The 13,813-nt window shown below is 37.2% G+C and overlaps 1 protein-coding gene across 1 annotated transcript in view; it reads right to left on the reverse strand.

The window, feature by feature from the left end:
- Pnpla8 (patatin like phospholipase domain containing 8) overlaps positions 1-13,813 on the reverse strand; it is a 45,651-nt gene that overhangs the window by 8,229 nt on the left and 23,609 nt on the right. The window contains exons 4-8 of the mRNA XM_050137398.1: positions 11,592-11,743; positions 9,744-9,838; positions 7,184-7,355; positions 3,549-3,610; positions 601-605 (exon numbers count right to left, since the gene is read on the reverse strand). Coding sequence (XP_049993355.1) covers positions 601-605; positions 3,549-3,610; positions 7,184-7,355; positions 9,744-9,838; positions 11,592-11,743 — 486 coding nt within the window. The remainder of the gene's footprint in view (positions 1-600; positions 606-3,548; positions 3,611-7,183; positions 7,356-9,743; positions 9,839-11,591; positions 11,744-13,813) is intronic.

The raw sequence follows: 13,813 nt of genomic DNA on the forward strand, positions 1-13,813 counted from the left end.
TTTTTTTTTTTTTTTTTTTTGAGACAGGGTTTCTCTGTGGCTTTGGAGCCTGTCCTGGAACTAGCTCTGTAGACCAGGCTGGTCTCAAACTCACAGAGATCCGCCTGCCTCTGCCTCCCGGCTGGATATTAGCTATTAAATAAATAATAATCCACCCACAATCCATAGACCCAGAGAGGTTAGTTATAGGAAGGGACTAGAGGAGACACATGGATCTCTGTGGGAGGGGGAAACAGAACAGACCTTGCGGTTATACTGGGGCAGGTGGAGATGAGAATGGGAGGATCCAGTAAGGAGGGGGGAGGGAGATAAGAGTTGAGGGAAGGAATGTGGGGAGAAACAGAATTAAGGAACACTTGAGGAATAATATGGAAACCTAGTGCAGTGGAAACTTCATAAAATACATGAAGGTGATCCTAATGAAGTCTCCTAATAATGGGGGATACGGAGTCCTAGCTGGCCATCTTTAGTCACCAATCAAGAATCCCAGTACTGGGACTGGGCTGCATTCAATTGAGTTTTTAGCCAAGGGGGTCCCACAGAAATCTCCAAACAATCCAGGCTGTTGCTAAGACAATGGGCTGCTCTCCACAAACTGACAGCACCTGACATTGCTGAGGACAGCACTCACACAATTCATTGAACATGAACAGTTGAACTGATGCCTTCACCCCTATGTTCTGGTGTCTTTGATGTGCGAAGGTGCTCTGCAGGCTACCAACCGAGAAAGGTATATACCAACGCAGCTATAAAACCTTTGATCGACCATCTGTCCAGCCTGCAAGATATGCTAGGGCAATGGGGCCCAGAACTTCTGGAAGCAGACAACCAATGTCTGACTTGACTTAAGGCTACTCCACAAAATAGAACCCAGAGCTCTACTACACAGCCCAAAGACCTGGGGTAAAACCAAAGACTAAAAGAAAAAAGGATCAAAAAATGACCCCTAATCATATTCTGCTATACTCTTAGACCAGTGTCTATTCAGTCATCATCAGAGAAGTTTCTTCCTGCAGCAGACAGGGAAAGATGTAGCCCCATGGCCAGACATTACAGAGTGAGAACCCTGGGAAAACACAGCTCTAAATGGAAGGTCGCCAACAGCTCCTCTTCTGAGAGTGCAGAGAGTCCCTCAGAAGAGACGGCACATTGAAACAGTCCATAAATGAAGCTGTGTGAGATTTCTGAGACCTTGTGAGAAAACTCCAAATAAACAAGAGTTGTAATCTCTGTTCCTCCATAACATGGGCTGTTCTTGGATGTGCTTTTGTGCCCTCCCAGTACAGTGGATTCGAGTTTACTTGGGATTATTCATTACAACTATTATTTGTTTATATGTCTCTATGGAAAAACATGTTTTTGCCACTTGTAGCTTGTCCTTGTGATTATATACAACTTGAACTCATGACAACTTTAGTCAGGTGACCTTTCTTAACCCTCGGTAATAAATTGTCTGATGCTCTGCGTTAAGCTGACATGAGACTTCAGTCTGCCTCATTTATAGGGTCCATTCTCCCCGGTCCCACTACAAACGAGGGGGATAAACAAAGGAGAAAGAGTATCAGAGCCAGAGGGGATGGAGGAAAACTAGAAGAACAAGACTCTGAGTAACTTAGCAAAGGTCATATGAAATCACAGAGACTTAAGCAACAAGCACAAGACTAGATCCTCTGTATATATATTACAGTGCTCAGTTTAGTATTTTCTATGGACATCCTGAGTGCTTGAATGAGTTCATCTCTGATTTTTATGCCTGCTCTTGGGGCTCTTTTCCTTCTGATAAGAAGCCTTATTCAGTCTTGATGTGATGGAATTTGCCTTATCTCCTATTTTATTTTGTTATATTTGATTGTTAATTCTTAGAAGCCTATTCTTTTCTAATGAGAGACAGAAAAGGAGTAGATCCAGATGGGAGAGGAAGTACAGAGGACTGCAAGGAGTAGAGGGAGGGGAAACTGTTATCAGGATACACTGCATGAGAAAAGAATCTATTTTCAATAAATGGAAAGAATGGGAAAAAAATACATTGTGATTTTAGTAAAGCCAGAGCATAGACCTGCACAAATTCTCAGTTTTCAAATCACAGGCCAAAGTTTTTCTGTCCTATGCCCAGCCCTGCCAGGGCCCTGTTTGCTTGGACCTATCCTAAATTTTTCTAAGTAATTCATGATTCTTGGCATCTATGGGTACCATTGGCCATCCACTAAAATCCAGAGGGTCTTTATATAACAAGAGGATTAAGAATCCTAAGGGTAGTGACTCCATTTATTACAATAAAGAACCTTTAGATATGGCTCAGGTTTCCCCATACTTACCTCTACTCCTTTACAAAGTTGACAATTTCCACAATTTGGAAGCAAATATGCAAACAAAAACAGAGGCCTAGTGATCCAGAGGAACAAACAAGAGGGGTAGGTAGGGTTCTCTCCCAAGGCATGAAGTCATCTCTTTGTCATGGCCTTCAAGGCCAGTGTGTGATCTAATCTGCCTACTGTTCCAGCCTCATCCCACATGCTGCCCTCAGACCCTTGGGCCCTAGTCTTGAGGAAGGCTTGCAGTTCCTGGAATTCTAAGGCCTGCATAGACCATTCTCTTTGTCCTTTTGCCAAGAATGCTCCCACTTACTAGCCTTCACAATGAGGTCTCACAATGTAGCCTTCCTCTGCTAGTGTGTTCCACAGTATCTACTTCATTTGTGAGGTATTTACTTAATAGTCACTTAAGTAAATAACTCACAGTCCTACAATTCCATGTGTCTAGCTTATTTTATTATTCTAAAGTAATAACACAATATTATCATCAATAAATACCACTAAAGATTAATATAGTGTATCTACAGATTAGTCTTTGTTTCTAGATGCTTTCAAAGTATTATGATTTTAGTAAAGTCACAGCATTATTCTGCATAAATTCAGTGTTGTCATAAAGGCACACAACATTCACAAAATGAAGGTATGAAAGTGATGAAGTCAAAAGAGTAACAGAAAGAGGGATGTCTTGACCTCGGATCCTTACAGCTTGACGTTCAAGAATAAATACAAGCCATATGGGATTCCTAGGCACATCAATGATAACCCTCAATCAAAAACTACTGTTAAAACCAAGATAAAACAATTTCAGACTGTGGGGTTCCAAACAAATCAATGAATGAAGAACTACATAGAAACATTCAAATATTCAAATGATTCAAATTTTAAAAACGGGGATTCTATTCACATATTAATAGAATCCTATTATTTTATATATTACACACAACTTCACTGTAAAAATTTAGACAGAAAATACTTTTAATTTTCCTTAAATCACTAGATTTTGTTAATTATGATAAAATATGCTTCTATATTTTCAGTCACAATTCACGTTTGTAAACTTTTATTACATACAGAACTAATCTAATGATTACATCCTGTATTTTAATAGAAACACCTAATATATAAGGAATCAATAACATCAATTAAAAGAAATTCCATAGAACGCTTCTTCTTGTGACTACTTGCATTACATGTTTTCTCTGGACCCTGTGATGGTCTACCTAAGAGATCTCAGACTCACCTTAGGACATGCTGGGTCTCTCGCTGTTTCAATCATTAGTGCAGATCCCATTCTATCCCTTTATTAAACAAAAATACGTGAGTTATATCAAAACTATTTTATCTCTTAGCAATCAAGGACTATATATATATATATATCTATATATATATATAGATATATATACTTGCCTGTAGATCTGTTATAGTGCTACAACAAACAAAAATAACTTTAAACCTCCAAGAGGCTTAAATCCAATAAATCACACTGCAATGACATATCATGCAAATTCATAAAGACATTCTCAGAAGTTACAAAATAAAAGACCATTTGGTGGTACATTAGCTGGCTTTGTAACTTTCTTTTATACATTTACTGAAACATCTTAAAATAGTACTATGACTTCATGAGAAATTATATGAATTATTCCTTCCTAGCAGGCTCAGAAGAACGTGAAATAACATTTAACCTGCAATAATGGGTAAGTTCACAAGTTGAAGGATGTAAATACATACTCTGTTATAATTGATAATTCCTACATAATTTCCCATGGAATCTTTCTAGTATGGCAAAAGTAGCTTAAGATTCATTTAAAAGATTAAGTGAAAAGAGCTAACATATTTCTAAGAAAGAGGGGGAAAGTATTTCATTAAAATTAAAAATTTATAGACACTGAACAAAAATTAACAGATGAAAACTTGAACATATACTGTCATGTAATGTGGTATTTCAAATCAATGAAAAAAGGAAACAAAAAAGTAAACTCAAACATTTGAATTGGGTAAAACAAAGCTTGATTTCAGTACACATCAAGATCATTTTCAGATAGACAACTAACTTAAAAGCTTACCATTAAACTGAATATAACAATTATTTACTTGATTTCAGGACAGAAAGTAATTTTATAGGCATTAAAACAAAGTTAAAAATCATTAAGAAAAACATGGTTAAAGAACATTTGTAAATCCACTACATTAAAAATATCACTCACTAAAAATATTTTTGAGGCTGGGGAGACATCTCAGTGGGAAAGGGCAGGGCACTTGCTTTAAAATCAAGAGGGCATGAGCTCAAGTCCTGAGCATCTACATAAAAGCAAGACAAGGCTATGCATGCCTGTCACCCTGCATTGAGGACAGAGACAGGTGGGTCTCAGGAGGTCACTGGCCAACTAGTCTCGCCAAAACTAGTCTAGGCAACCTTTAGGTTCAGTGAAATAAGGTGGAGAATGATACAGTAAGACAACAGATCAGAGTGTGGTACCCAATGTTGCCTTCCAGCCTCTCTTTGTGCCCAAAAGGGCACCTGCATACATATATGTGATTAATGCTAACTCAGTACAAGCTAGGATCGTCTGGGGAAAAGGAACATTTTGATTGAGAAAAAAGCCTTCATCAGAGAGGTCTGTAGCGCATTTTATTGGTTAATGATTGCTCTGGAGAGAGCAATTATAAACAGGTGGTCTGAGGGTTGTATAAAAAAGCAGGCTGAGTGAGCCATGAGAAACAAGTCAGTAAGCAGCATTCCACCATGGCCTTTGCTCCAGTTGCTGCCTAGAGCTCCTGTCCTGACTTTAAGTCACGACGGACTGTGCTTGGGATGTGTAAGCCAAATCAACCCTTTCCTCCTAAGGCGCTTTTGTTAATCGTGCTTTATCACAGCAATAAAAAATAAACTAGGATATAGTCTCTCCCCCGCCCCCCGCCAAAAAACAAACCAAACAAACAAACCACCACACTATTAAAAAGAAACTAGGAATAAATAAAGTATATTCTTGAAATAACAACAGCAAAAAGTATTCTGGACCCATTAGATGGCTCAGTAGATGAACATGCTTGCTGCCAAGTCTCATGATCTGAGTTCAATTACAGGAACCCACAAGTAGAGAAAACAGTCTGGCATGAAAACCCAAACACAGATATACACAATAAATACATGTAAAAAACAATTAACACAGTTTTCAATATATAGTTAATATATTCATAATATAATGGACACTGCCCTGACAGAAAAATAAGCAAAATATAATATCCATACAATTTACAAAAAGAATGTAATAAAAAATATAAAGAAGGTTCATGGTCTCTTAAAAAAACTCTCAAACTCATATATTTTAAAAGTTTAATTATTTGGTATTTTAAAAGACTTCATAAATAGAAAACTGGCAGATGAATAAGCCAGGATCCCATTTTTAAGAACAATTCAGCTAGATACAAACATATACCTCAAGATTTACTGTTTGAGACTTTCACTCACCCATGCATTACTATGTCTGGATCAAATCCATCCCCATTCTCTGCCCTCCAATCCCTTCCCTCTTCCTACCACCACTTTTCCCTCCCAAATTCATGTGTTCCTTTTCCCCAAAACCTTTAAAACAAGTATAACATTCTGACACACGGTTTTATGTCTAGGATTTTCCTAGGCAATATGTTAAGCCAAAAATAATATATTCATAATAGGAGAGAATGAACAACCATTCAAAATGCTTTCAAATATATTGATGATAGATCCCAGAGACAGATGCTAAGTGAAAGTGTAGGACACATGCACAATCATCCCAATTGTGGGGAGAAGAAATACACACGTGAACACAAGCACACACTTGTTTGGCTCTAAGTTCTAAAAAGGAATATTAAAGTTTTTGTTCTTAGTGGGATTATAAGTTATTTTCATTGATTTCTTTAATGTTTCATTTTTTTAAAAAACAGCATTTGAACAAATGAGAAATGAGTAATTTTCCTATAACTTAACAAGACTGATACATTCTGAAATGTTGGCAGAAGTTTAAAATCAGCCTTCTGACATGGGATGTCCTTCTGTATGTGTGTTACTTTTACTGGTTGACGATTAAAGCTGTTTCGGCCAATGGTTTAGCAGAGTAAAGCCAGGAAGAAATTCCAACAGAGATAGAGAGAGAGAGTGGGCAGTCAGGAAGACACCGTGTAGTTGCCGAAGGAGAAAGATGTCAGAACAGAACCTTACCTGGTAGGCCACAGTCTCGTGGCACTTTAATTCTAGTGATGGGGAGACAAAGACAAGTGGATCACTGGGGCCTGCTCACCTGTCAATTCAGCCAAATTGATGACCTCCAACTTTAGTAAAGGACCCTGCTTCCAAAGATAAAGTAGGCTGGGAAGATGGCTCAGTGGGTAAAGAATGTGCTTCACAATCATGGAACCTGACTTCTATCCCCAGACTTCATGAAAAGGTGGAAGAAGAGAACCAACTCCACAAACTGCCCTCTGGCCTCCACATAGGTGCTACAGAGCACACATGACCACACATCATACACATAATGATAGACAGTAAATAAAAACGTGGAATGACCAAGGAGGACACCTAACATCAACCTTTGGCTTCCACTTGAGTGTACACATACATGTGCACCACAAACATATAAACATACATAGAGATGAAAATATGCACTCATACACATACTAAAAAACGTTAATTATGATTTCTACATGCAAGTCTTACACACACAAGTTCAAGAATCTGTGACTAGAACATGACGCACCAACACAGTAATAGTAGTTACTATTATTCCAAAAAGTAGGAATAATATTATTCTTTGTATTCCTTTTAGTTTTCAAATTTTAATATGTATAAACAACAATATAACCAAAATATTTTCAAAGGAATTAAAACTCACTTAAGGATCTTTTCCCACGTGTGACTGTCATAAAATGCATGGCTCCAACTCATTTTGACTGTCCCGACAATGACGTTCTGTGAGAACACATCCGATCCCAACTTTCTATAGAGTTCCTCACATTCATCCAGCGGCATGTGGAACAATCCCAGCATGAACGCTAATATGGCCCCTGGAAAGAATATTCTTAGTCTTTATCAGCAGTGAGGTGACTGCTCTTACAAGTACACATGACTCTGAGCCACCGAACTGCTGAAACTCTACATCTGATGCTTTCCGTCTGTGAAATGAGCATAAATAATAACTACAATTTATAAGTACCTTACACTTGACTAATGCATGTAAAACACTTTTTCACGTCCCAAAAGATGACACTGAAAGGTATCACTGACTTCAAGGTAACAAAGAAAGCAATTTAAAAATATTATCAAAATGTTTTATACTAAATTAGATTATATGTAAGATGAAATGGCAAGTAAAAGCAAGTTTTACTAACAAAATACAGTGTATTTGAGAACTCCATAAATTCATTAAGCAACTTCCCCCTGAATTAGGCCCTAGAATCAATGTGATGAAAGAAATTAGTCTAAGATGTTCTTTTAAATAGTTGATTTTATGTACCAGTTGTAACGGTAGGACACTCTGCCACCTAGTGGTTTACTTTGCCTTACTCTGAACTAAAGAGGAAAACGAAGTGCTGGGATATGAGTAAAAAAGACCTGCTCAACTTTGCTGCTTAACCTGCAAAGGAATACCAGCAATACAGTTTAAATGCTTTCTTAGTTTTAATGTTTTTTATTTCCTATGTATTAGTGCTCTGAATGCACGTATGTCAGCACACTACATGCACGCCTGGTGCCATGAAGTTCACAACAGGGCACTGGCTCTTCTGGAAATGGAGCTAAAGATAGCTGTGAACTGAGCCCTGGTCCTGGAGAAATCTAGACAGTGCTCTCTTAAATCCCTAAGTCATCTCTCCAGTGATGCAAAGTTTATTAATTTTATTTTAATTGGTAGCATTTTAGTAAAAGATAATTCATAACTTGAAAATACAATATTATGGATCAAACTACATAAAATATTTTTAATTTGGAGAATATTCCTAATAACATAATAAGTAATTTGTTTTAAAAAGTTAAATGATTCTTTTTTTTTTTTTTTTTTTTTGAGACAGGGTCCCTCTATGTAGTCCTGACCGTCCTGGAGTTAGATACATATGCCACGCTGACCTCAAGCTCATAGAGATCCCTTCTGTCTCTGCTTCCCTAGTACTAGGAAAGTGCCTTTCTATTACCTTTAGATGTTTAATTGCCAGGACCATTCCAAATTTCAGAAATGGGGAATGTGTCAAACCAAACCCACAAACAACACTAGACTTAGGAAATGTCTCTTTGAGAAGCTTTTAGAGTCAAATCAATTACTTTTGGACATGTACTTTATTTTCTTTCTTTTTTTTAAAAAAAAACTTTCTTTTAATATTTATCTATTTATTATGTATACAATACTCTGTCTGCATGTATGTCTGCAGGCCAGAAGAGGGCACCAGAACTCATTACAGATGGTTGTGAGCCACCATGTGGTTGCTGGGAATTGAACTCAGGACCTTTGGAAGAACAGGCAATGCTCTTAGCCGCTGAGCCATCTCTCCAGCCCTTTATTTTCTTATTTTGAGTCATACTATATATTAAAAAAATCTACAAGAAAATAAACACTTCAAATATGACATACTAAGAGACCTCTGCAAAGAAATGTTTTCTTCCTTCTCCATGCTTGCTAACACCTGAAACCCTGGGTTCCTTACTCCACTGTGCATCACCCCATGAATCTCATCATTCAGTCTTTCAGCTGGGGAACAATTAGCGTGCACTCTGGGAATATGCCACAATTAACACTAGCCATATGGAGAGATCTCTGGTTGTTTGTAGTGGTCTTTAGAGTTACCACAGTTCAGAAGAATAAGGCATAGATATAAACCTTGTGAAGAGCACATTAAAATGAGAAACTGAGTCAAACAGTAAAATAAATTAACAATTACTTCAAGTAAAATTCTTGTATACAAACATAAAACCTCCTTTCATGCATATGCCAAGGAGCAGTATTTAAAAGTAGCTTTGCAGATCAAAGACACATTTGCCATTTTAAGTTCTAGTTTCAAACCACCATATAAATAACACAGGAGTCAAATTACTCACTGATATTCCTTACAAACAATCAAGGCTTTTACCGCCTTTAATTTCATATTAAATCAAGTCCCCATCTGACTACCTGCCACTTCATCCTTCTGCCATCATCTCCTTATGGTGACTATGCCAAAAAAGCAGTGATTAGATTCATTGTCAATGTGACTTGTTGAAAATATAATAAAAAAGTCATTTTAAATGCTTACACTTAAAAGGTTACATGCTTAAAAAATAAGTTTGAAAAGTTCATGACACAAAGGGTTAACCATCATTAAAGTTGAGAAAAGAATGCCCAGCATTTCAGAGAAGGACCATATCTCCAGTCTTCATGCTCTTCCTGTAATTCACTGGTGGGACACACCCAAGTACATGACAGTCACCTGTGCTTACACCACAGATGTAATCAAACAGCTCATGAATTGGCTTCTGAGTAAGTTCAACCAATTTCCTCAGAGTCTGAAGAGCAACCACACCTCTGTGAAAGAAAAAATACAAATGGATAATTTGTTTCAAGGAAAATTCAAGTTATAAAATAAAATAATTCTATAAAACTGCTTTTAGCATTTGACAAAATTCAACACCTCTTTATGATAAAAGTCTTGGAAATATTAGGGATACAAGGATCAAATCTAAATATAATAAAAGCAACATACAGCAAGCCGACAGCTAACATCAAATTAAATGAAGAGAAACTCAAAGCAATTCCACTAAAATCAGGAACAAGACAAGGCTGTCCACTCTTTCCATATCTCCTCAATATAGTGCTTGAAGTTATAGCAATAGCAATAAGACAACATAAGGAGATCAAGGGGATTCGAATTGGAAAGGAAGAAGTCAAACTTTCGTTATTTGCAGATGATATGATAATGTACATAAGTGACCCCAAAAACTCTACCAAAGAACTCCTACAGCTAATAAAAACCTTAAGTAATGTGGCAGGATACAAGATCAACTCAAAAAAATCAGTAGCCCTTCTATACACAAAGGATAAAGAAGCAGAGAGGGAAATCAGAGAAACTTCACCTTTCACGACAGCCACAAATAGCATAAAGTATCTTGGGGTAACTCTAACCAAGGAAGTGAAAGATCTATTTGACAAGAACTTTAAGTCTTTGAAGAAAGGAATTAAAGAGGATCCTTCCAGAAAATGGAAGGATCTCCCATGCTCTTGGATTGGTAGGATCAACATAGTAAAAATGGTAATTCTACTAAAGGCAATCTATAGATTCAATGCAATCCCCATCAAAATCCCAACAAAATTCTTCACAGATCTCGAAAGAACAATAATCAACTTTGTTTGGAAAAACAAAAAACCCAGGATAGCCAAAACAATCCTATACAATAAGGGAACTTCCGGAGGCATTACCATCCCTGACATCAAACTCTATTACAGAGCTACAGTAATGAAAACAGCTTGGTATTGGCATAAAACAGAGACATTGACCAATGGAATTGAATTGAAGACCCGGATATTAATCCACAAACCTATGAGCACCTGATTTTTTTACAAAGAAGCTAAAACTATACAATGGAAGAAAGAAAGCATCTTCAACAAATGGTGCTGGCATAACTGGATATCAACCTGTAGAAGAATGAAAATAGTTCATATCTATCACCATGCACAAAACTCAAGTCCAAATGGATTAAAGACCTCAATATAAATCTGACCACACTGAACCTGATAGAAGAGAAAGTGGGAAGTAGCCTGCAATACATGGGCACAGGAGACCACTTTCCATGTATAACCCCAGTAGCACAGACAATAAGAGTAACAATGAATAAATGGGTCCTCCTGAAACTGAGAAGCTTCTGTAAAGCAAAGGACAGAGTCATTAAGACAAAAGGCAACCTACTGAATGGGAGATCTTCACCAACCCCAAATCAGACAAAGGTCTGATCTCAAAATATATGTCACAATATAGCCTCTATATTCATAAATAAAAGTGGCTTTATGTTTTAGTTTTAAAAATTGATTTTATGGCTGGTCAGTGGTGGCAAATGCCTTTAATTCCAGCACTTGGGAGGCAGGGGAAGGAGAATCTCAGTGAGTTTGAGGCCAGCCTGGTCTACAGAGTGAGTTCTAGGATAGCCAGGGCTACACAAAGAAACCCTATCTCGAAAAATAAAAATAAAAAAATGATTTTAGAATAACTCTATTAAAATCTTTAAATAAAATCGCTAAGGCTGAATTAAATATGTAGTTTTAGAAGCCATTTTTCTAGCCTTACCTTGTTCCTCCACCATCAATTGTGAGGATTCGGATTCCTCTGCCTTTCACTGGATCCACATAACCAATTAAGGCCAAAATTTCTCTAACTGCAGCCTGAAGAGTCTCATCTTTAATTTGTCTAAGTCGTAATAAATACGGAATAATTTTTTCCTACATTGAGAAAAAAAGATACCTTGTTACTTATGTCAGATTGAGAAGGAAAATGTAGCTGGCATGGCAGCACACGTGTGGAACCCCAACATTAGGAAGATAAAGGCAGGGGAACCTAGAGTTCAAGACGAGCCTCACTAAAGTGACACCGTGTAACAGAAAGAAAACATATATTTAGCTACATGAGTATAGCATAAAATGAACATGTATTTATTACTTTCACTGTGATTAAAAATGATTACTTTATGACATGCTAGTATCAATAACAATTTAGCATATATTTGTCCTTATTTGAGGATCAAAAACAAATAAACAACCAAAAAATACCAGTCTCTTCCCAAACATTTTCTTAAAATGTGCAATGTTTGCTAAGTGGTATAGCACACCCCTATACTCCCAGCATTTAGGAATCTAGGGCAGGAAGACTGTGAGTTTGAGGCTATCCTGGGCTATAGAATAAGTTCAGCCAGCCGAATTACTTAGCAAGACTGCCTATAGAAAAAGAAAACGTTCAATACTCAATACAGAAAATATGACTCTCTTAATACAATTAGTAGTAATTTTGCCAAAAAGCTTACATAAATTTAAGGGAAAAGCTGAGCTGTGTAATGTTCAATACATTGAATAATTTTCTAATGCATTACTCACTTTGCTTCTTTTGTTGACCAACCAAACCTGAAATACTGTTTTTGTTATTCTGCTTTTTGTCCTAGCTAGTACTGGGCTGCAAAGGACCCCTTCAGGAATCTGAACAATAGTGGAAGCTACACAGGCAAATTTCCATTACTGGTAAGCATACAAAATTTGTTAAGAGGTCCTCGCCCATGTCAAGAGCAACCAGAAAAACCTTAGCGAACTCAAGAAGGCCACGTTCTAAATGCACCACAGAGCTGCTAAACACAGCATGGGAGCAGCTTTCCATCTGGAGAGGGTTACTGCTGCCTGGAGCTGATAACCTTGCTCTTTCCTCCAGACATTTGCTGATTCTGGGAAGACACAAAGGACAGAAAAGCTGGGCTTGATTTAGAGAGGGTCACAAAGAAACAGAGAACTCAGCGAAGCTTGTATTTTTATGAGGTTGGAGTCACAAAACTGAAGGCCTAGGAATACTGCATAGCTGTTTTCAACTTAACACACCTGCAGAATTCTCAAAGTAAAATGTATGGGAGGGGGAAAATGCTAAATTTAAGCCTTCTGTAAAAACAAGATAATGTTTTGTATTCTTAATTTAGTTTGGAAGACCCAAGGCATGGTGGTAGTGCAGGAATATACACTAAGAAAAGGAAAATTAAAGGTCTTTCCCAAACTCTAATAATCCTTAGCTCTGTCCTACTTAGTGATGGTGGTCCATTTCGTATTTCAGTAGAGAAGCAAAATAACTCTCTGGAAAAAAAATCTAGAATTTTTGCAATTTTTGAAACTCACAATTGCCCAGCATACAGAAAAGTTACAATGTATGTCAAATCGGTACCATACAGTCAAAGACCAGGGGTGAGTCTCCTACTAGAATTACCAACAAAAGATGCTTAAATCACAATAACATTAGCAAAATTACACCTCAAAACATCATAGTTATAAATTAACAAAATAAGCATAATGAAAGATGTATAAGGCACTCATGTTAAAGAAGTTTAAATACTGATGGAAAACAAAGATTAAGTTGAGAATTTACCATAAACTGTCTTACTGATTTCCTATAATCTTAACATAATTTTATTCTCCTTTTTTACTTCAAAATTCATCTGTAAATGTGGCATGCTAAGAGTAGTCAAAGTAGGGGCTGGGTAAGTGATTAAGAGCACTGGCTGCACTTTCCAAGGTCTGGGTTTTAATACCCAGCACCCACATGGAAGATCACTACTGTAACTCCGGTTCCAGGGATCTGATACTCTCTCTGACCTCCACAGGGCACCAGACTCACACATTGCCACAGACAGACAGATAAAGATAAGTTTAAAAAAGGAAGAAAAATAATAGCAAAGTTAGGAGGCTGGAGAGATAGTTCAGTGGTTAGAAACACGAGCTGCTTTTGCAGAGGTCCTGCGTTTGGTTGCCAGCATCCACATCTGG

Source organism: Alexandromys fortis, unplaced genomic scaffold, assembly GCF_014885135.2.
Source record: "Alexandromys fortis isolate MF-2015 unplaced genomic scaffold, M_Fortis_MF-2015_v1.1 scaffold_3, whole genome shotgun sequence".
NCBI classification, from domain to species: domain Eukaryota; kingdom Metazoa; phylum Chordata; class Mammalia; order Rodentia; family Cricetidae; genus Alexandromys; species Alexandromys fortis.